At 40.9% G+C, this 23186-nt stretch overlaps 2 protein-coding genes across 6 annotated transcripts in view; one reads left to right on the top strand and one right to left on the bottom strand.

Moving 5' to 3' along the window:
- Positions 1 to 78: 78 nt before the first annotated feature.
- LOC103364794 (dynactin subunit 1-like) lies at positions 79 to 13503 on the bottom strand. 5 transcript variants are annotated; one of them, XM_008292055.1, is made up of 30 exons: positions 13366 to 13503; positions 10705 to 10770; positions 10403 to 10597; positions 10092 to 10173; positions 9962 to 9993; positions 9520 to 9546; positions 7849 to 8001; positions 7646 to 7669; positions 6997 to 7194; positions 6610 to 6814; positions 6419 to 6497; positions 5966 to 6125; positions 5654 to 5758; positions 5188 to 5379; positions 4952 to 5068; positions 4710 to 4862; positions 4466 to 4626; positions 4093 to 4261; positions 3848 to 3916; positions 3484 to 3696; positions 3194 to 3355; positions 2597 to 2728; positions 2381 to 2506; positions 2138 to 2280; positions 1865 to 2031; positions 1429 to 1550; positions 1149 to 1344; positions 952 to 1025; positions 762 to 851; positions 79 to 629 (listed from the first exon to the last, which is right to left on the bottom strand). In XM_008292055.1, exons 2-30 carry the CDS (start codon positions 10744 to 10746, stop codon positions 492 to 494), a joined length of 3726 nt encoding a protein of 1241 aa, XP_008290277.1. In that variant the 5' UTR covers positions 10747 to 10770; positions 13366 to 13503; the 3' UTR covers positions 79 to 491. The 5 variants fall into 5 exon arrangements, with proteins under 5 accessions (XP_008290277.1, XP_008290273.1, XP_008290274.1 ...); XM_008292051.1 differs by lacking the exon at positions 13366 to 13503 and adding an exon at positions 11744 to 11840; XM_008292052.1 differs by lacking the exon at positions 13366 to 13503 and adding an exon at positions 11744 to 11840 and having other exon boundaries at positions 1429 to 1547.
- Positions 11537 to 23186, top strand: part of tdrd7b (tudor domain containing 7 b) — a 27868-nt gene continuing 16218 nt past the window's right edge. The window contains exons 1-5 of the mRNA XM_008292057.1: positions 11537 to 11607; positions 14977 to 15200; positions 16738 to 16944; positions 17619 to 17763; positions 22635 to 22854. Of these exons, the coding sequence (XP_008290279.1) occupies positions 16738 to 16944; positions 17619 to 17763; positions 22635 to 22854 (572 nt within the window). The 5' untranslated portion in view covers positions 11537 to 11607; positions 14977 to 15200. The remainder of the gene's footprint in view (positions 11608 to 14976; positions 15201 to 16737; positions 16945 to 17618; positions 17764 to 22634; positions 22855 to 23186) is intronic.

Raw genomic sequence — 23186 nt, 5'->3', positions numbered from 1 at the left:
AAGCAGCTAAATAGTGTTAAAAACCCATTACATAGCACATTATACAGGCATAACATTCAGAAATGATGTCTCTTGCTCTGAAGTTGAACTGCTTACTTTTATTGTCTGAATTACTACAAATACAAAAGATACAAAGGGAAACAGCTATCAGCTGGTGCAAGTACAGTAAGAATGACCTGTTAGTTTTCCCTGTTTCCACAACAAGTTGGCAAAACTGGTACCCAAACTGTTTTAATGATGAAAACAAGACACCTTCATGTGACATTCAAAAGGTCTTGGACTTTTGAAAAAAATATCCAAAACCAAATGTATTAGTGCTATAACTTTGCAGATACAGTTTCCTGAGAATAGTGGAAAGCAAAAAGGATAAATAGAGGAGAATGTTGAAGTGAAATGTTAGCTGGAATGAGAAGAGGATGGGGAGGAGAAAAAAAAAAAAAAAGCTATTTTTTGATGTGCTGTCAATCACAGCTGCAGGCCAATGCAGCACTTCAGACCATGAGCAGACGGTGAACTTGTTGCAGCTGCTGCTGCGACAGGACGAGGCGGTGGACTTGTTCCTGTCCGCGGGTGCATGGGATGGCAACACGACCTACGAACACCGTTCCTCCCTGCTTCTCTTCCTTGGCCTGGGAAAAAGCACAAATACACACATGGTGAAATTCTACATTTGTACAGTTTCTGTCATAAGTATGAAAATCTTGTGTGCAGGGTAAGAAAACTTTGTTGAATCATGTGACTGATGTTTTGCGTGGGGCTACCTTAACAAAGGAGGACACTGGGAACGTGGCAAAGTCAGAGGACGCCTTCGCTCCAGGCTGGTAAGAGACCACATGTTCAGCTACCTCACCCTGGAACAGAAAAGGTTGGAATTTGACAGTTGAGAGGACTGTATGGTTTTATATCACTGTCAGCTGATGGGCTAGGTGAAGATGAGTCTGAAAGTGTGACCTTGAGTTTGTCCAGAGCATCGCTGAGGTTCTGCAGTCGAGCTGTCTGTTCCAGTAGCTGTGCACTGGAACTAACTGGAAGAAACAGACGAGGAAAAATGAGCTAGTTCTGACACCAGCAGCAGCAAAAACACAAAAGTCTACTTTAGAACTCACTGACGGAGGGTAAACATATCTTCAGTGAAAACATGCACCTACCTGTTGTCTTCCCAGTAATGTCCACTACTTTAACCTCTGCACTCAGTTTGAGCAGGGTTGCCAGCAGTTGGTCGGTTCTGCGATAGATGCCTGTGTTTAGTCCTTCTGGAGGAATGGAGCTTTCTTTGGACACTTGCGGGAGTTTGGGAGGGCAGAGTGGTGGAAGGGAGGCCAGCTGGGCTCTCATCTTCTCCGCCTGTAGGTAAAATACAGTCTGGGTCAATACAAGTGAGGTTACAGTACCCGGTATTATAATAATATCAATATTAATCCAGTGTACCTTGAGCCTGTTGTTTTCATTCTTAAGGCGTTTAAGGCCGAGTCTCTGAGCCTCAACCTGCTGCCTGAGGAGAGGAGAGTCCACCACCTGCATTGGTCCTGCCATGGATGGAGGCAGACCTGCTGGAGGAAGGAGAGGAAACATAGTAAGAGACAAAATCACTGTGACATATTGTGCTTCTCTTTTGACATTTGTCTTTTTTTTCCCTAAACTTTGGAGACTATTTTTGTGAAAATATAATTAGCGCCTGGTAGGAAAAATACACTTGCATCCCATGCAATTAAATTTAAGTTAATGCAAACCCTATTGCATTATCAGATGGTTAAAATTGATTTTCTAAAGGTTACGTGGGAGGATGTTGCATCTTCTGTCAAACATAAAATGCCAACGTTTCCATCTGCTGACAGGATGTGGCCATAACTGCACAGTAATTCACCTCCTGCAGATCCCTGAACGATGGAGGCTATTCCTGAGGCAGGCGGACCTCTCAGGCCTTCAATTGTCATCTTTGACTGGTTATTGATGCGTTGCTTCAGCTCTGCCTTCTCCGCCTCCAGCTGGTCGATGTCAGCCTGCAGAGCATCCATCGTCTCCTCAAACTCCCTGAAGATGAAGAACAAATGGGGGGTGAGTGAGGAGGAAAGTATGGATAGGGAGATAAGAGAAAGGTGATAAACAAAGAAGGACGCAGAATCTTCATCAGTCTTACTTTTCTTTCTTCTTCAGCAGGGCGAGGTTCTCGTCCAGTTTGGTCTGAATCTTCTCCACTCGGTCGTCGGCATCCTTAGTGGAGGTGTCTAGTTTCTTCTCCAACAGGCTCAGGCGGACACTGGCCTCACTCAGCTCCTCACCCTGTGGAAGACAAGTACAGCCACACCAGTTATGTATCTTGTTCATCTTTGCTCTTCTTTAACTGGAAGACAAATTCTTTGTTTTTTTTTCAGGGTGTTACCTTAATCTTCAGGGATTTCTTGAGCTCCTTGATGACCGTTTCTCTGTCTTCTAGTTTGACTCCTAGACCCTCAGCATCAGTCATCTCAGCCCTGACAGTGGATGCTCTTACCTCGACTGGAGAGGTCTAAGGACACAAATGGCCAACAAGTGAGGTTTCAGTGTCTAACTTTTGTAATAAATCAATATTTTTAAAAAAGTTAAGACATACACATACCTTCCCCTGTGGTTTGTCAGCATCATACTCTCCTTCCTGCATGGCTGTAGCCATCTTGTTCATGGTAGCGATGACAGAGCTGCATGACTGTCGCAGCAACTCTGGCCCGTTCACGCCATGTGTGCCGTATACCTTGAAGAACAGAGTGCAGATGCAGAACACAGTGAGACGGTGGCATCTTATGTCCACTTCCATATAGTGCAATAACTACTAATGTTCTGGATGATGCTCAGAACACAAGTGTCTTAAAATACAAAACATAATTCCAACATTATTCGGTGCATGCCTATTTTAGTTTGTTTGATTTCTACTTTAGTGCAGCAATAAAACAAAAGCACTCTGGGATATATTCACCACATTTCTGACAACCTAACTGTATTTGAATGTTTTTAATAATCTAATTTGCACTGTTATGTTGTGAATAGGAATTCTTATTATTATTATAATCAAGTATAATTCGGCTAAGCTTTAGTGAGAGTACCTGTGATTATCAACAAATGCACTGAAACCAAAACTCTATCAGTGTTTAAGCATCACCAAGGAGTCTTTTATTAATGTGTAGAGTGGATTGGGCAGTTACAAACAACATGACAGTACCTGTTCCACAACTTTGCAGGCAGTATCCTCCAGTCTGAGGGCATTGAGACCCTCCTGTTCTCCCAGAGAAGCAACCATCTGAGCTCCAGCTGCAGTCACCTCCTGGAGAACTGCAACCACACGGGTCAACTGGCGTCTGCACTCCGTCAGCGTCTCCGACACCTGCCAGATGAGACATGAAACATCAGGCAAACGTACACTGTTGCTCCGTCACTCCCATGTGCATGTTAGTTTCAATAATCATCTCAGTTAGTCATTCACTTGTGTGTATGATGTGTCTGTTTCTGTACCGGTGGTCCAAAATTGAGAGCAGCAGGAACTCCGGCAACATCAGTTCCAGGCATGCGGCGGCGGATCTTCTTACAGAACTGTCTGATATCAGAGCAGGAAGTGTCCAGGTCCTTCAGAAGAACCGAGAGGCCGGAGCTCTCCTGCCCTGGGGACAGGAACGCCCGCAGACGAGCCACCTCCACTCCCATACAGTCCAGGGCACTCTGCGTAAACTGGAGGTGAGACGGTGCCATCGGTTAGTCAGAGAAAACCTTATCCTATTTTGTCTAAACAGTGTTTTTCTCTCTCCTTAGGGGAAAAAAAAGTGACACAATTAAGGGAGGAAAAAAGTCAAAACGACACGATTAGACCCGCTTGAAGTACCTTAATGTGATCAGCCAGCTGCACTGTGCAGTCTTCAGTGTGTTCTGCCAGATGGACACTGTACAGTTGCTGGAAGAGAAAACAGTAGTTAGCTACCTGACATTTAAGAAAACACAATTTGAATACAACTAGATGTTCTTCTTGTAATGTCGGTTTCACTGAGTATATGAGGATGTACATACATAAACATAGTGGTTTAGGATGTATTTTTATTTGATAACGTCTAAGAAATATTTCTTTGTTACCTGATAGTATTTGATGGCCTTAGTCAGGGGTTCCACCTGAACAGTCTCATCCAGCTGGTCTTTATGCAGCAGGTCGATGAAATAATCCAGAGAGCGCTCATGGAAGCTCATTTCGGAGTAGAGTGTACCCATGCGCTTAAAGACCTCCACACTGCAGCTGTTCAGAGCCCTAGAACCAGGGCAGGGAAGAGCAAAAGAACAGACAAACACATCTAGCTGGTAAATTAGGTTCAACATTACATCGCAACACATAATCATTGTAGAGTTTTTCCATTTGTACAACACAGCAGCTTAAACACATTTTTGAAATTTCTTCTATTACAATACCATACTTTGTTTCCTGACACGTTAGTGATGGCGCTGCAGTGCTTACTGTTCATATTTGTGCAGGGTGGCCTGCAGCAGACTGAGGGAGTAGACCAGTCCTGAAGCAAAACTGCGCTGTTCTCCTGGAGGCCCTCTGAGCCCTGCTCCCTGGACCACGTTCCCGTTCAGGTCAAACTTCTCCTGGGCCTGTTTGCTGATCAGTTCACCCTTCAAGCAAGAGCATACAAATGCAAAATTAGTTCCAAAACCAACTCAGCACAATTGCAATAAGCTGTCATACTGCCTCATACCTTGCAGATGAGCCTGGGGATGAGTAGAAGCACCAGAATACAGTCGTGGTCTCCACCGTGACGCAGGAAGGAGTCCGGCATGAAGGAGGTGAGGAGGGACACTTGTCGGTTCGACTGAGCCACTTCCATTTTCCTCAGCTCCATCTCAATGGCCTGGAGACACAGAAATTGTTGGTCTTCAAGTAAGAGAGAAAAGCCAAAGGCAACGCTGGTGAACTCTGTCCTACCTACTCATGTCCTACCTTGGCATAAGCTTTGGTCTCCGCAAACTTGATCTTGAAGTCAAACAGCTCTGCAGGTGGTTGCTGAACTTGTTCTGCATTTGCACTCTGCTGACTGATCAGCTCCCTGTTGGCCTCCTAATGGACAGAAAAAAGCGCACAGTGTTTAGCACAAACTGCAAATCGAATGCTTCCACGACTAGCGTACATGTCTGCTGCTACCCTGATGGAGTCATGTGTTTCCTCTATCCACCTACCTGAAGGGAGGCGGTGAGCTCTCTGTATTTATTGATGGTCTGCTGGTAATCAGCCACAGTCTCCTGAGCAGCTTCCACCCTTTTGTCTGCTTCTCTGACCTTCGCTCCACTCATGTCCAACTGCTCCCTCAGCTCCATTTCCGTCTCTCTGGCGTTCTCCTGGAGCTCATCATTCATCTCATTGATGGCTTCCTATTGACACAGAAGAAAAAAAAGGTTTGGTGATTGGTTGATCGAAGGCATATGAGCATTCCTAAACATCCTATCTTGGTCCTTCTCTACTTCCTTTTCTTTTTACTTTTGCACAATTGCTTCTGGTTACCTTCACCATCTTGTTAGTGATTTATTGAATGACAGAAATGTAATCTAACAACTTTTATTATGAAAGTAGCTTGGGCTACTATGGAAAATACACACATCTCTGGTGACAACACTGAAGATAAATTAGAAATGCAGCTGCACTGACCAGATCAGTGACAGTTTCTCTCAGCTCTCTGACTTTCTCCTCCAGGTCGAGGTTCCTCTCCGTCAGGGTCTCCACCATCTCCTCTGACCCCAAAGCAGCGTCCACCTGGTACATGAACACACACACATGAATAGACAGGAAGGCATAAAGTGTGCATATAGTTACATTTTGACTCAGAAATCATAAATTTAAAAGGAAAATCAGTAACTATACTCTATATTTGTTAATGTCTGTAAGTAATCATGTCAAAGCACCAGCAAAGACTCCCTCCTCCTCTGTATACACTGTCTATTCTCTTGTCTCTTGTTTCACCTGCTCCTTCAGTTCATCAATAGTAGCTTCTGCCTGTTTGACTTCTTCCTGCAGTTTCTCCTTCTGAGTCCTCAGAGTTTCCAGCTCAGTGTTCTTCTTCTCCATCTGCTTCTGCAGCTTCACATGTTCCTGTTTCTCTGAGGCAGACAGATCGCGCATCCTGAGGAGGAAGCAGAATGTAGTTGGATTTTTTTTTTTTTAACTGGACAGACAGTTTTCTAGGGCGTTAGTTATTCTGTTACAGAGTTGATGCGAGTTAATATGCTTTGATTTCTAGTCAATTTTTGGAGTTAGCTGTATTGAGTGATGATGAAAGACAACATTTCCACATTGTTATGAAAATCTTTCACTTTGTACATTCCATTATGCATCTGTAATAGTGAACAGTAGTTTTTTGTTTTTTTTTAATGTATGCCTTTTGTTCAAAGGGCCCTTACAGAAACATTTACTGACCTGACCAAAGCCTCCTTAAGCCTGCTGTTCTGCTCCTCCAGCTGTTTGACTTGGTAACTTGAGGCAGCTCCATCTGAGCCTGTAGGAAAAAAAAGAGATGAAAGAAAGAGTAAGAGACAGTTATAATACACAAGAAGTCTTTTTAAATGTGTACTCAGCCTCATTACTGTTTCATTGCTCCTCTTACACACCTTTCTCTGATATCTCATGCCTAAGGATCTCCAAGTCCATTGAGAGCTCGTCCACTTTCTCTTTCAGTGAGTCCACCTCCACTTGCAGGGACTCTGCTCGCTCTTCAGCCATTTCTTTGTCTAGAGTGGCCATCTCTATGGCATCTGCTGTGTCTGACATCTCTTCCATGTAGCGGTCCTTGGCCTCTTGGGCCTCCCTGGCATCCTACAAAGAGGAGAAGGCACAAGATAAACATTACAAAGGGGAGTATGATGATTAAAGAAGCTTTTCTTTCATGCTTACAGGCTTGGAAAAGTTTAACTTCTTCTTTGCCACAGTATATTGAAAACATCCTGATTGTGTGACTCTGAATTACAAAAAATAATTGCTGTTTTTTGTCTGAGTACCTTCTTGGCCTCTTTGAGTTGTTTCTGCAGATCGGCCTGTTGTTCCTGCATTTTGGTCTTCCACTCCTGAAGCTGCTCCAGCTGGATCTTGTGTTTCTCCAGCTCCTTCAGCTTGGCCTTGTCCTCAGTTCGCTTCATCTTCAGAGTCTCCAGCTTCTCCTCCAGGTCCTTGACTTGAGCTCGCAGTGATTCCTCCTCCTAAGAAGGATGGATAGATGGGTGAGAAGAAAAGCGAGAACGATCAACAAATTTAGCAGATTAACTGAAAAGAAATGAAACAAACCTTAATCGAGTCCCACTAAATAAAACCCAGAACAAGTTTGTATATGTCAATAATATTCCCCCAAATTCATTAGCAAATAATGTCCTCAATTCCAACCTCTGAATACACCACCTCAACAGAAAGATTAAAGGGCAACAAAGACAAATTAATCCATTTCCTCCAAACACAGTGGTGGAAGTAGTGGAGTATTTTTTTCAGTGTCTTGCCAAGTTAAACCATGCATCATCACCACAAAATTCACCGTGAAGACATTTCAGAACCGTAGCAAAGTTGTAAGAAGGTGTGTTTGGGGTCATTTTCCTTCTGTTTGTTAGTTAACTCATGCCAGCTATCATCAGCATGCATGTAGCCATGAGAAAACTCTACCTGCTTGGATATGACAGGTTCCCCCTGGTCAAACAATAACAACATGGATGAAATAGAACAAAGATATTAAAATGACGAACATGATGGAAAAATAAAAATGAAATGGCGATGTACTGACAACACTGGAGGGACTGAAAAAGAGCCTTTAGTTGTTTTCTTTGTTTGTTGACACACATATGTTCTTCCAACAGTCAGTGATGTACCTTGCTTGGAGTAGCCGGGAGCGCGGCTGCTGCTGCTGCAGGCGACCCGCTGGGCTGAGGCACGACAGGAGCCCCCAGCGCACCCTGCTGGGAGGACAGACCGGCCTCACTGACATCACCAGACAGCGAGGTCGAGAGACTCTCACGAGACGCCTGTCAACAAAGGCAGACGTGTCAGAGAGTAACGAGAGGGGGTAGTCGAGGAATGAAGCAGATTGAGAAAGGAAGGATTGGCGTTGTGTTAGTATTTAAACGTCAGTAAACAATGCAATCACCAAAGCAAGTGCTTCTGCTAACACGCACCTTTGATTAACCCAGTGAACATTGCTAGATTAATTCCTGAAATTTCATGCTATAAAATACAATAATCTCAATTTTATGTGTCTTCCAGGACCAAACACATCACCTCCCAGTGTCCCCTCTCTAGGGATGTTGTCCTACAACTTCTCACAGACACACCGATGCACCTGTGCCGTGAAGGACGACACACTCAACAGTTTTCACACCCTGTGAAGTGCCAGGTGAGGTTCTCTGATATAACCGAGCGTACCATGAGCGGCAGGCTGGGGCGTCGGGGGGGACGTACCAAGAGGGAGGGGAGGGATGTAGCTGCTGTGAGACGTGGTGAGCTCCACTGCCACAGCGTGATCACAGAGACTGTGTTAGGACTCAGATGGGTTACATGTAAAACTAAATGCTGCACAGTTAGCCTTAAGCTGGATAATTAAACCTTGTCGCACTGTGGTTTCATTCATACACATAACTACTGAGTCAGTCACACTAACACCAAGCTTTAGTCTTAAACTGTGTGTGACATTTGTAGTGCAGAGAAGCACAACCTGCTTTTGAAAATAGGTTAAAAAAGGTTTCAACTAATCAAGAAATCTGCACAAAAATGCACTGCCTTTGGTAAGATTTCAATAGTTTGAATGTTTAGTCTTCATATAACTATCACCCTGAAGATAAAAGAGACTTCAAATAACATTAAAATGTCAAAACTTTTCAAAATCGACCTCTTTCTAAGAATCAGTCTGTTTCGATCCTATTTGACCTCCAGTCTGCTGTGGACAAGCTCACCTTTGCAGAGCGGCGGGTAGAGGACTGGAGGAGAGGAGGAGGTGAGGTGTAGAGAGAAAGATGGACGCACACACACACAAACACACACGCACAGATACACACACATCCAGCGGCGAAGCGAGATAAGAGATTAGCAGCAAGTAAGAAGCATGTAAACCCACTGTTAGTTTATAGTCACTGATCAGAACTTTGATGGCTGCATGCACCAATCAACACCATTTCGAAGAAGAGTTACTTCACTGATCCAACGCACACAAGAGCGGAATGAAATGCGAATTCATGCAAAAAAAGAAAAAAAAACTGTGGGAAAACTTCACTGAAAAGTGAGGCCACAAGCAATGTAAAGAAAACCATCATGATGATCGTCACGTATCACAAGATGCCTTCACCAGAATTAAAAAGCAAATAAAGTGGAAAAACCAAGAGAATATTTAGCAAAAATTAAATGAATCAATCACAAGTTACGTCTTAAGGTTCCGTGCAAAAATCAACAGATGAGAAATAGACTTGGATGCAAAAGACAAGTGGCCACATTAGTGCGATTCACAATAACAACCAAGGCAAAGCAAGTGTGCTGAATTGAAATATTTCTACCTTAACGTTCTTAACGTTCACTGGTATCTGCAAAAAGTATTCAGGAAAACAAAAATAAGAAGTCAGCTTACAGGCTGAGACACAAAACTGAAACCTGTTTGTATAGTAAAAACAAAAAGAGAAGAAAACTGGGGGAAGATTTTGAAACAAAGCACTTGTGGTCAGGGTCACGCTGCAAACGACATCCCAGCGAGGCTTGAAAGTCATTCCAGCACTGATTAATCACCTTTGACACATTTAAACCAACATAACTGCTCTGGAAAAGGACATTATTACCTTAAAGGCAAATTAAGTGAATACATGGATGAGCCCTATTGGTTAAATCCACAGTACATATATGATAATCTACAGAAATGAAACCATTTTCAGGTAAAGTCATAAAAAACACAAGTTTACTGAACTGACAAAATAAAACAGTGAGGGAAAATGTACGGTTGCCTACCTGCTTGGTTGTTTTGGGAGTCTCAGGAATGTCTGGAGAACACAAATGAAGAATTACCATCTGCTCTTACTGTTATTTACTCTGACGCACTGTGTTTCTGAAACATGAGGTTTGCGTGGCTCTTGCTCACCTTTTTGTCTCGGGATCTTTGTTGCGCCAGACTCAGGAGTATCAGGTGAGGTGGCACTGGAGCCGTCTTCCACAACCTGGATCTGCACAGGGTGAAACAGGAGTGTAATCAGGTCAGCGTGACAACAAACCAGGAACAAATTACAGATGTCCGTTTGTAAATAAAAGCAAAGAGAGAAAAAGGCTGATAAAATGTTCACAGTGGTTATTATGCACATTTTGTATCAGAAATACATCCTGTGACTAATATGTGTAATTTATAATGCTCACAACATAATGTGCACATCAAACATTTATCATGATGCCACTAACCTGGGACTGTCTGACAAATATGCCATGATTTTCCTCACAGGTGAAGTAGCGTTTCCCCTGCACGGTGCCATCATTCTTGCCTTTGGGCTCATCCAGTATGACACCCACCCATTTCCCAGAGGCGAAGAGGGTGGCGCCAATGTAGGCAACAGTGCCCCGCTGACCCTTGCCTGTCACCTCTACGATAGAGCCAATCTGGGAGAGGAGGAGAAGATGTGAGGATCAGAGACTGTGAGTCAGGACACACAATTTCATGAACTGATGCATTATTTATTCATTTTCTTTTATTGTGGCTTAATTACCTTGGGAGGTTTCCCACTCTCCACTGTTCCTGAACTGCTCATTTTGCTGATCAGTGGGCTGGTCAGCTGTAGGATTTGGGGAGAAAGAGGCAGAAGGGTTAAAAAATGTGGATAAAAGAAAGAAGAAGAAGGTTGAATAGCAACGGGAAGGAGCGAGACAGTAAAACAGGAGTCATTACAAGGTCATTACATACCACAGAATTCATTGCTTACATTTCGGGATTCTTCAGGCATGATGTCTTTTTATGTCTTACACTTTGTCAAGCAAAAATGATTTAGGAGGATTGTTTAGTACATTTTTAATACTGTTTAATCTGCCTGCAAAAGATGCAAACAAACAGCCATGATTTATGTGCAACAGTAAGGTCCCATTGTTCTCCCTGCTCCAGCTATTACAAGCAGTCTTAGGAATTAAACCGTTTTATGGACAAGATAGTCCTGAGGCTGCAGAGCACAGCAACACGCTCAAGTACCGGTCATATGTCTGGAACAACAACAGACGTCCTAATAAACAAGCTGGGTCTCTGCCTCGCTCAGACAAAGATGCTCATTCAAGGCAAACTAGGGCTGCAGTAAGACTCTAATCCTTTTATAGAGCTGGAGGAACATGTGAATTCACGCTGCCTCACAGTTTTAAACCACAGGGCAGAAAACCAGATAGGAAAGGTTTATTACGTCTGGATAATAGAAGGTGAAACGCTGAAAACGGGAGATCATTTTAAAGGATCTACATAATACGACTTTGGAGTAATGAGAGAAAAACTTGGCTGTCAGTTAAATGTAAGGACAGTAAGTTTATCTTCTCTACAGGACCCTCTGTATTTATACCTGTATTATATTTTTACATTTTTGGTTTGCTGAAGATTGAACATGCAAGACGGTGAATCCTACGTCCACTTCATGGTGAGTGCCGCAAACCCTTACTTGTTCTAGATTTTACCATTATAATGTTACATCTTTTTTACTTTTCAAATGCATTAATCAAAATGATCGCCTATGTACAAAATAAAGCATTATTTGAAGAGCCCATGTTACTCACCCTGGGAGTATAAGAATGTCGTCTGTTCAAAGCCATATTTAAAAGTTAATATGGTTTCACCTTCAGTACAAAGACAAGGCTCAGTGCTAATTTTTCTCTACTTTCACATCCCTTCCTCTTTTCCAGCGAGAGGAGAGCACAACACAGGAATGTGGTTTAAGGGAGGGAGCTTTGTGATGCATCACAGAACGTCAGAGCTGATTTGAACTGAGAAAGGGAGGGCAAGATCTAGTTAGGTCCTCCATAGGAACGACACATGGATGTTAGCTCAATACTTTACATGGAACCATTGAAATAAGGAAGTATAGCGTTTACTGGCCAACATTACTGCTCATATTTATATAGCTTTATATTTATATGACACTCATTCCAGAAGTATGAACATGTAGGGAAGTTTGTGTGCTTTTCCATTACTTTGATCAATTATATCCGTGTATTTCATCGTTAATACATCTCATTTAATCTTTAAGAGACTAACAAACAAAATAGGAGCAATATGTAATTTCAGATATTACAATTTGTCAATTTTAAAGTTTAATTTCCACATTTATTGTGCAATACATTTAAAGCATGATGGATCATTACCACAGGAGACACCATCAAAATCTTAAACGCTCTATATTACTATCATTTTCTGCTTTCACTGAGTTAGACGTTATTAACCAGCATCAGCCCTGATCATAACTAATAAATACTTTTTTATTTTCAGGGTTTCAATCCAGCTAGTTTGTTTACATGATGCCACTGTTGGTTTTTTTATTTTAAAAAAACACATTAAATTATTTTGTTCTAAGAGGATTTATTTTTTTTGTTTGTTTTACTGTTGCAGCCAGATATCTATATGTCAATGAATAGCAACAACACTGATTCTGATGCAGTATTATATTTTGTGAAATGTCAAAAAAACTCACTCTTAAGACCTTAAAGGCTCAGGAGCAAGTATTGCACTGTCTGCAATTAGGTGAAATAAAGTTCTAATAATAACCAATAAGTTCTGGCTCAAAAGTGTTGCATATTTATCCTGAATTGCAGCCTTTGCGATATGCTAAATGTTTCAAATTGCGATTTTGGTTTGAAATCGATTAACTGTTAAGCCTTACAAACATCAATTAATAATGAGCTTATTTAATCATTCAATCAGTTGCCAGCTAATAAACTGTGGCTAGCTAACCTTAGCTAACGCAAGCTAGCATTTCTTCGTACTCCTAATTAAAAGGTCAGGTGCTAAATGAGCTCCTCTAAGGATTGAAAGTTATTCTGCCATGAGACAATAAGCTAAATATATCGCATTTGCACAACACAGACAACAAGAAAGGAGCTAATAGCTTTAGCAACAACAAAAAAGGGACAAAGTACCCTTTGAGAAATGTCATGACACACAAAACTATTCTGCTTTATTGTCGCTGCATTGTGAGCTCAAGCTATATTCACAATAATCCTCACAGCCATACATGTAGTATTTTTAAATTGCTATCTGTTTAGTCTGATATTCATTTAGAATAGCTTTATAACGCCCAAACTAGCCAAGTGGGTTTGTAACGTTAGCAGGCTAGCTGAAGTTAGCAAGAACAGCGCTGTAAAGAAGCTAACTTAGAATGACTGTATTTTGTGATGTAGCTCACCTGGCACAAAGATTCCTGTCTTTAAATTGAGCTTCTGGATGTGATCATGCAGTAAATAATCCTGTTGTCACTTTTTGGACGCCAGCTGGAAATCCGGGAGTGTTTTCGGTTTATATGAGGTCATTTCCGGGGACAATTTAAAAGGAAGAAGAAGAAGAAAAACTGAGAAGTAGCGCCTCTAGTGGCGGCGGATAGTCTGTGACATAAACCTGCTTCTGACTGGAGATTCAATTAGTCAGTTTATAGTTTTGCTGATATTTTAATCTTTAATTTTAATAATGGAGCAAAAGCAAAATCAAGATAGTTTACAGGAGAGGCAACAGTTATACAAGTTCAAGATAACACAATAAATACTATTAATACTAATTATATGTCTTTATACTAGCACACTGCATCTTACATGTAGACTGTAGAAAGTGAATTATTAATATTTTCAAATCACATTAACGCTTTAGTTTTGCAGTGATTAACAGCTTAAGCAATTAGTCCACTGAATTCGGATTTGTCCTGATAATTACTGAAAATGTCTTTAAAAACCTGCTTCTTGCTTCTCCAGTGTGAGAATTTGATCCAGTTTTACATGTTTGATAAATCAAATTTTAAACTGTTTCATTACTGCTAGACATTTCTTGCCTTTATTTGATGGGAAATACTATTAGTTTTTTTTTCACTGTTGGTCAAAATTAGCAATTTCTCAACATTATTTCCATAGAAACTGTGATGGACTTATTGCCTTACTTCTGACATCTTGTACATTCTTTAAGGTCTGTTGCAATATTGAATGTTCAACCATAGACAGGCCTTCATATTAATATTTGTTAGTCACCTTAACATTGCAAAACAAGTGTTGGTAGCCAGTGAGTTCAACGGGGTAAATGTTAAACTGTAGGGAGAGCGTCATGTGAATATGTGTTATCATCAGCATATTAGTGTTACATTTTTTAGTAGGTTAGTCAGTTAGTCAATTGAGCTGAAATGGTTCCTACTTTTTTCACTTTTCCAATTTGATGTTTTTCTTGGTTTTGTATTATTGTGAATTTCATTTCTTTGATTACTGCTGGACTAAATAAAGCAATTTTAGGCCAGGACAGGAAATTGTGATGACGTAATTCACTCGTCTGACATCTTTTACACACTGCCAGGCCTGTTGCAATATTAAATGTTCAGCTTAAGAGAGTTTATTATGTGAATATTTGTCAATCACCTTAATATTGATATATCAGCGCAATGATTAGTCGTTTAATCAGTTAGCGCATTGTGCTGTTTCAGGTTGTCTTTTATAAAGGCAAAGTTTCTGCTTTGTATTGTTGTGAAAAGCATATTGTTATGAGTTTAATTTTAAACTGTTTTACAACTTCATCTCCAGAGAAATTGCGTTGGACACAATTCAGTTTTATTAATATTTAATTAACTAAATCACTACCCAGTAAAGTTAGCATATTAATTCAAAAAAAAAAAATAAAAAAAAGTTGTGATAAAAATAATTGAGTTGAGAATGAGTTTTTGTCTTTTATTAGAAGTGAAAAACTGAGTGGATGTTATTGGAGTAAACAAGTAAGCTTATTATCCCATCACTTATTCATGCAGATAAAGTAATAATGTTTGGTTTAGGATGGACGGCCGGTGGATGTGTCTCCGGATGCATACTGACGTGTAAGCAGCCGGAGGCCCAGCTCACCGACCAATCAGGAGGCGGAGGAGAGGCAGAGCCTGGACCGGCTGGCAGGCAGACACCGGGGACAGAGCTCCGGCCGCAGCTCAGCCCCGTGGCGGTGACAGCACTGACAGCGACTGCACCAGGTCCCGACTTCACCACGTCGTCCCTTCAGAGCAAGGTAGAATTATTTAATTTTTTTGCTTCTAATGCGACTTAAATTCAGTTTTAAAAACGCTAACTTCTGTCAAAGTTTTGCCGGGTGTTTGTTCTGCCTGTTTGGATACTCTCGGGTAGGATGGCTCAAAAGTTTGTAAGCTAGCTAGAACGCACAATCTTATTTCCGGTAATTACTTTCATAATAAAATAGCGTGACTAAAATTGCACGGTAAAAGCCATCCCGCTGATGTTTCTTGTTTTACTATGAAGGTGTAGTTTTGTGCTTCCGGTACTGTGGTAGCGTTTTGTAGCCAACTTGACGAGTCGCTGTCCCGGCGTTTGGCAGGAGGAATTAACTCGGTGTTTCGTGGTGTATCGCTGCTTTACCGGGTCCGGTACGTGCTGTCGGTGCTGTTTTATTTTCCAGGCCCACAAAACGACAATTTTGTTCAGAAAACGAAAAAAAAAAGCCGAGCAAATAGTTTAGTTCCGATGGAGGGTGTGGAGTCCAAGTGTGACGCGTTACGTCATTCGTAGTTTCCCTCTGCAGAAAGTGGACGATCAACAAGTGTCCTGGAGACATCCGAGTCCGAAACAAACAGGAGAGGAGACCTGACGAATTTACTTCATTTGTCTTCAGTGCAACTTTATTTTATCCTCATCTTCATCGCATCAGAACAGAAAAGCATGCATGTGGATGTATTTCTGGATTCTTTAATTAAAGGCTTATAGAGAATAATCTAGAAAGACGATAAAATGCAAACAAGGGCGTCATTCCTGAAATAATAGCAATATTACGTGCACTAAAACTGCACTGGTGCATTCCTCCTTTTCCTGAAGCTGATTGTTAAGGGTGTGTCTCCACGTCCGCCACAGTTTGGATTTTCACATGACACCAAGTATTTTGATTTATTTTTTTAAAATCTGAAGCGGTTATACTCTTTTGTGGAGATAAGAAGGAGCCAGGTTTGTACTTGGTGGAGTTTCATTTTCTGAAAATTCCTCTGCAGGGTGGATTGGTTTGGCAAAATGAAAACTGAAAGTGTTTTTCTCTAGGGAGTGACAGCCTCTACAACACGATTCAGTAGTATAACAGTAATACTTTGTGGCTTAAAATAATCGGGCTTAAAATAATGAGTAAAATGACCTTTCTTCTCTGTTGATTAAAGTTCAGTGGTAGACGTGTTTGTTTTGGTCAGATAGTGGCTCTATCTATAAAGCAAATATTGAAGTTGACTGTATACATAGAAAACTAGCTCAACTACGTTCCATTCAAAGTTCTGAACCAATATTTATAATCGCAGGTGTAGTCTCTAACAGGGATTTAGCCTGACTGATACACACCGTTTGTCTGTTAATCTGATCTACAGTTAATAAAAAACTTGCCCAACCAGTCCGCCGGTGGCTCCCAGCGTGAACTAGGTCTGATTGCAAACTGCAAATTTGAAATGGTTTGCATCATCATCAGCTCACTTTCAGACAAGGTTTTGGAATTACAAATTGCTGAAATGTTGCCATGAAGTGCATTTTTATTTCTCTTTTCATTGTTTTTCTCTCAGATGGCTGACGTGGAGCTGGTGAAGAAGATGCTGCGGGCCGTCCTGCAGGCCAACAAAAGTGGAGTGTCGCTGTCACGTCTGCAGACGGAGTACAAGGAGCTGACCGGGGAGCAGATACCACACAAACACATGGGACACAACCACCTGGACGCACTGCTGGCCAGCATGCCCTCCGTAGTCCGCATGGAGCGCAACCGCACCGGAGAGGTGTGTGGATGGCAGACACGGGGTGGCTGATTTGGAAGATGGATGAATGAACAGACAACACATTTAGATGTCTACTGTCATGGTTTTTTCTATTCCTTGACTGTTACTGTCAATCTGAAACTGATTATTTTCACTGGTGCCACAGAACACCCGAGTCTAATCTGTTCTAGCTTTTTAGGAAATGTAGTCAAGATTTAATTGAGAGCCTCATGACAGCAGGTCAGTTACCAGTAAATTGTTACTGATAAATATACTCGACACAGTTTTCTTCTGCAATGATTCTGATATTTCACTGATGTACATTCTGCCTCTAATATTTAAGCATATTTGCGTTACGTTAGAGCTCCCTAAACAACAATATATCAAAGATTCAAGGTGCATAATTTGAAAACTATGCACACTAACCTATCACAGCCAAATCTTTGACAATAACTACTCCATTACCTATCTCCAACATATGGATAACTGACCATGACTGTAGTTTGCTGTTCTGCCACAGTCTCTGTACAATGGCCGCGTACTCTACATCCATGGGTAAAACTGATGGCACCACAAATCCCCAAAGTTATTTCAGATCATTATTTTTGTGCTGCTGCTGTTCATATCTTCCTCAGTGTTGTGGAGACTTTCTAACACTGTCTTACACGTATGCCTGTTGACCTTCCTCCCTCCAGATGGTCTATTTTGCCTCAGGGGCCAATGAGACGGCCCACATAGCCAAGGTGGTGGCTCGACAGCGTAGCTCAAAGAAGACGGGCCGACCCCACCTGGTCAACACCCAGATGAGGGTCAAACCTGCTGCACCGCTCGTCCTCAACGGTAATATTTAATTAATTATGGCTGCAACTAATTGAATATAAGTTGTCAGGAAGTGGTGATAAATGTCAATCAGTGTTTCCCCAAAGCCAAGATCATGTCCTTTAAAGTTTTGATTTGTCCAGAATCTAAAGATTTTCAGTCTACTCTAATAAAGGAGCAAAGAAACCAGAAAATACTCAGATTTGACAAGCTGGAATAACAGGATTTTCAAAATAAAACAAAAAACCCCTCCATTATTATCAAAAGTAATTGGCTGTAGTTTAAATCAGTTACTGCGAAGATGTGAGTCGTATACAAACAACTAGAGTGGCATGAAAAAGTAAAGGATCTGCGTGTGTGATTTTTTTTTTCTTGAAATACAATCAGATCTTAATGCAGGTAACATTTATGAACAAGTATAATCTGCAATAACACACAGATCATTTTATTGTCGTCTGGAAAGCTCCAAAGGGTTACAGAGTACTTTAAAGAGAGTCAGGGATCTCCAAGTCCGGTCCTCGTGAGCTGCTGTCCTGCAGGTTTTTAGATGTTTCCCTGCTGCAACACACCGGACTCACATTAATGGATCTCCAACAGCTTGTTGTCAAGTTCTACACAACTCTGCTAGTGATCCATTAATCTGAGTCAGGTGTGTTGCAGTAACGTCTAAAACCTGCAGGACAGAAGCTCACGAGGACCGGAGTTTGAGATCCCTGGTTTAGATATTCATTAGTACACAGTTAGTTCGACAAATTAGCAATAAAATAGAGAGGATTTAACACTGTGGCGTTTCTGCGTGAAAATGGACCTCCAGGTAAATTTAAAAAAACCTTTTGTTGTACTTTTAATTCTCAAAGGTCCACAGCCGGCTGAAGATTCAATCAGTTATGTGTATGTTTACTTAAAATCATATTTAAAATAAAATAGTGAATAGCCTGGCATTGTGAAATAAAATAGTACATGTTTGTAAAGGACTTTAATTTCATTCAAGTGTAAATAACTGTTCCAAGCATGTTTAATAACACAGTAAAGAGAATTCTTAGATGAAAATCAACACTGATGCCTCATGGCTTCTATTTAATTTATTCAGTAATTCAGTAATGTCAAAATAAGTATATGTAAGTATATATAAGGTAGCCATCACAGGAAAATAGTTGGTCAGAGACCTAATTGTAATTTTTTATTTAATTATTTAAATTTAATCTCTTCAGAGTTTTTTTTTGTTGTTGTTGTTTTTTTTTTAATATTCCATAATTTTCATTTTCACAAACATCTGAATACAGTTTCAGAGCTGTCTCCTCCACACTGACAAGATTAAGAATTCTAATCAGTATTATTGTGGGAAAATAATAATTAATTTATTCATTTATTGACAAAACAGCTGTCAAAATCTAACACATATCAAGTTAAAACAGTCTGAAAATCATTATTTGCATCATGCAAACTTGTCACAGGTTTATAAAATGAACAAAATAGGCCAAGACATGATGCCAGCGCTTGAAATGATACAGACCTGGATTTATTCAGTGGGCAACCAACTACATATATCTGCTGTACGTTGATGATGGCAGAGCAGTTTGCTTTTCTGACTCTTGTGTCTGATAAATTAAAAAGGGTCATGTGTAAATGCATGCTCGTGGATTTATAATTTGTGCTCACGGTTTTGCGATCCATGCCTATGACTTATCTCTTCAAGGGACAAAGAATTGTAAAGCAATGGACATAAGTTGACAGATTTCGTCACTTTCATTTTGTGATCAAAGAAGTAATTTGCAAATCTGTGGGCACAGTTGAATCAGAAGCACAGATTTTTAAATGGCTCTTTTTTTCTCTGCTGACACTAGAGGAGTTCTGTATATTTCCCTGCTCATTTTGCTTTTGTTCCAACTCATTGTCACTCTACAAAACACCAAGCTCATTCAAACAACCGTTCAGCTTCTTTAATATTTCCAAACCTTTTCCAGATTCGTCTCGCTGTACAGTGAAGTAGCGCTGCAGCAAGAGAAAAATAGAACTGGTGTCCAGCGCCTGCATCGGTACTGTGACAATGCAACATTAGCAAATGCTTTGTGCAGTGCAGCCTGACGGGCCGTGGATGAATGACTGGCCTCTTTTAACCGGCGCTCTGTGGAGACCTGCAGTCCTATGGCCACTAAGAATATCACACACAATGCATCAGGTGTACAAGCATGTCGGCTCGCACACGCTTACTGTCTATCCGCATATGTTTCTGAATTCACGTAATAGCCCTTTCTTAAAACTACCACACATGCACATATGCAGTCACATTAACCCCTTCACACATGCACACACAGAAACACAAATTTCTTTTTTTTGGTACTCCAGTTGCAGCGCGTACACCTCTGCCAGACTGTGATGCTGCAGAATACTGTGAGAGTCAGAGGAGGAAGTGGGAGGTGGGAGTGCAGGGAGGATGGAGAGAAAGGGGAAGAGGCGAGAGGAGGAGTGGCGGTGAGACGGTTGGAGGAGAAGAAAGACAGGGATGGTGAAATGGTAAGGAGGGAGGGGGGAGGACAGATGACAGGGAAGGAGAGAGAGAGGGAGAGCGGGGTGTTGAGATTAGAGGCTAACGCAGCCTATAGCAGCTGAGACTCAGCTGCAAGCGAAGAGAAGCTGATTCACAAATCAACCTCTCCATCTCTCTCTCTCTCTCTCTCTCCCCCACACTCTCTTTCATTCTCTCCTCCCTGCCTGGGTTATTGATATTCAGGCAGAGACAGACCAGGGACTGTGAGTCCATGCCGGTGAGGTGATGCAGCGTCTGCTCTTAGTGAGTGTGTTGGTAATGCCTGTATTTGCATGTGGATTCACGCTTGCGCCTGCTAAGTTTCTGCTTTGTGCGTCTGTGTGCAAGATTTATTGATTGATCGATTGGTTGATTCATGAATTGACTGGCTGCCAGTGGCTCAGAGGGTGACCACAGAATGAGAATGAGAAACTGAAATTGCCTATCGGTGACTTTTTAAGACGTTGGCCGACGAAGCTGCTCGTTGTGGAGAGATTTAAGGAGAGAACGGAGCGGATGAGAAAGCAGGAGAAAGTTCTAGAGCTCACTGAGGAAAAAAAGAGATTCAGACAACAGTAAAGGCAAAAGAAGAGACTGTGGGAGGAAGAAGTGAAAAAGACAGAGTGATGTGGGAGTGGAAGTGACTAAGGGTTATGAACAACAAGGTCTGCTGGTGATGTCAGCAGCAGAAGTGTGACGTCAGGCTGTGATGGGATGATGTAATATTAAAGTGCTGGACTAGTTTGTGCTGTGTTTGGATAATTGTACTTTTGATCTTTCTACTGGATAGACTTTTTGGACTGTTTATAAGTTATTAATGGCAATCACTGAAACACAACATAAACTTAGGCCCATTTACAAGGTTAATCTGTAATGTGTGTTTTCATTTTGTTATTATTTAAAGCAAATATTCAGCATTTTTGGAAATACACTTCTTGACTTTCTTGCTGAGAGTTAAATGACAAAATTGATACCACTTTTATGTATATATCTATAAAACTCAGAAGTATGTTGACCTTTTTAACATCTCTGAATGGTGTTTTTTATATGTTAGGAGACACATCAAATGTGCAATGCCATAGCCAAGTATTTCAGCTCTGGATCTGCAGTGTACTGATGACAGTCTCAAAAACATGGATTTAGACTTCCATCATAACCAACCTGAGGAAACAATCCTGTGAACTTGCACGGTGGAGCTTTCCATATCATTATTCTTCTTTAGAATCAGTTTCCAGTCAGCAAAAAAATTAAAAAATTAAAAATTAAATTGAATTATAAATAAATAGCTTTTTAATGGATTTTTTGGCTTTTCATTTTACTGATTTATTCCATATTTTTGGAATAGACCAAAATATAAATAAAATTACTAAATTATTCTATTAATTCAAAGGTCTTTTTTTTAAATAATTGTAATCAGTCATTGGGAATAATCATAATATTTGCATTTTTTTAAAGGAAAGTTAAAAAATTTTTGACATAAAAACACAAAGATTTTCACAAATAAAGCTTAAATTAACAAATATTTCTTTTTTTATTTAACAGATAGAAATGTTAAATTCAAGCTTGTTGCTGTAAATATATGCACATATAAATATCCTTCATTAAACATTTAAAAGAAAAACAAATCCACATCACGTTGTATAAAATTAAAGCTAGAAATCTGTTTTAAATTAGAGAACTTTTTTTTTTAAAGGGTGTGTTTTTTTGTTTTTTGTTTCCTGGACGCCTAAGCTGCTGAATTATCATCGTTCTTTTATATATATATATATTTTTGCTTATTTATTTTTACAATGTATGGCTGAATTATTACAGTTTGTTACTCTATATTGTGGAGTAGTTTTACAGTGTTTGAGCAGATTTACCAGTGAGCTGGTGTGCTCCAGCTGCATCGAGCGTTGGTGGGATGGGTGGAAGTGTTGCTGGTAGGCTCCCTGTCTTTCCTGTGCTAATGCTAAGCTAACTATCATCCTGCTGTAGCTTCATAGTTGTCACACGTGAGTGGCATCCTTCTTCCAATCTCAATCTCAAACAAACAGGTGCATTTCCTCAACCTTCCATTTGTTTATTATTTACACAATCCAGTTGAAAATTTAAACTGGCAAATCCAAAATCATAGGTACAGGACAAATTTCTCAACTTCTAAAAATGGTGTTTTTAATTTCCAGTATTGTGCTGCTGCTGGTTCTTGATGGCTCACTGATTGAAGCTGCCGACACTGAACTATCTAAGACACCGTGCCCTCCAGACAGACACTCTGTCCTGTCTCAGCATCAGGTTCAGCTGAGTCAGGCTGTGTGTGGATGTGTGCTCATGCTTGTGTGTTTATTTTAAGTCCATAGTTTCATTTTTCTGTCTCTCTCCACAGCCAAACCTCAAACCTCTCTGAGGCAGCCGAACCACCGCGGGCGAGGTGGTGGTGGTGGTGGTGGTAGAGGAGGAGGTGCAGGCCGCGGGGCTGGACATGGAGACTTCAGACAGGCCAGAGACATAAGGGATGGCCAGTCGGAGGGCAAGACTGGGGGGCATCCGAACAAGATGTCCAATCAGAACACACCCAACAGAAAAGGGAACCCACCTGCAGACAAGTGAGTGAGAGTTTGGAAAGTAGGCGGCAGAATGTAGGCACATACAGGGCAGAAGTTTAGTCAAGAAATGCAGCGTTCAAGATCAAGTTATGAAAGTCCATTAATTTAATCTATTTTGTGGGGTGAAATGTGTTTAAACATAATGAAATGACTCAACAAAATCCTGATTTTGCAATTTAACTCCTTTTTTTTCCTTTTCTTTACAAAGACCTACTCTAGCTCACATCCCATCACTTAAATGCCAGCTCTACATATTTGCGGGGTTTTATAGGCCAATTATATGTGAAAGTCACAAACCAGGATTCCACACTGCTTTGGAAATCCAAGTGGAG

The sequence above is a fragment of the Stegastes partitus genome, unplaced genomic scaffold (assembly GCF_000690725.1).
Source record: "Stegastes partitus isolate 25-593 unplaced genomic scaffold, Stegastes_partitus-1.0.2 Scaffold781, whole genome shotgun sequence".
In the NCBI taxonomy this organism is placed as follows: domain Eukaryota; kingdom Metazoa; phylum Chordata; class Actinopteri; family Pomacentridae; genus Stegastes; species Stegastes partitus.
The sequence above is the reverse complement of the archived record's forward strand: the minus strand, read 5'-3'. Positions and strand labels throughout refer to the sequence as shown.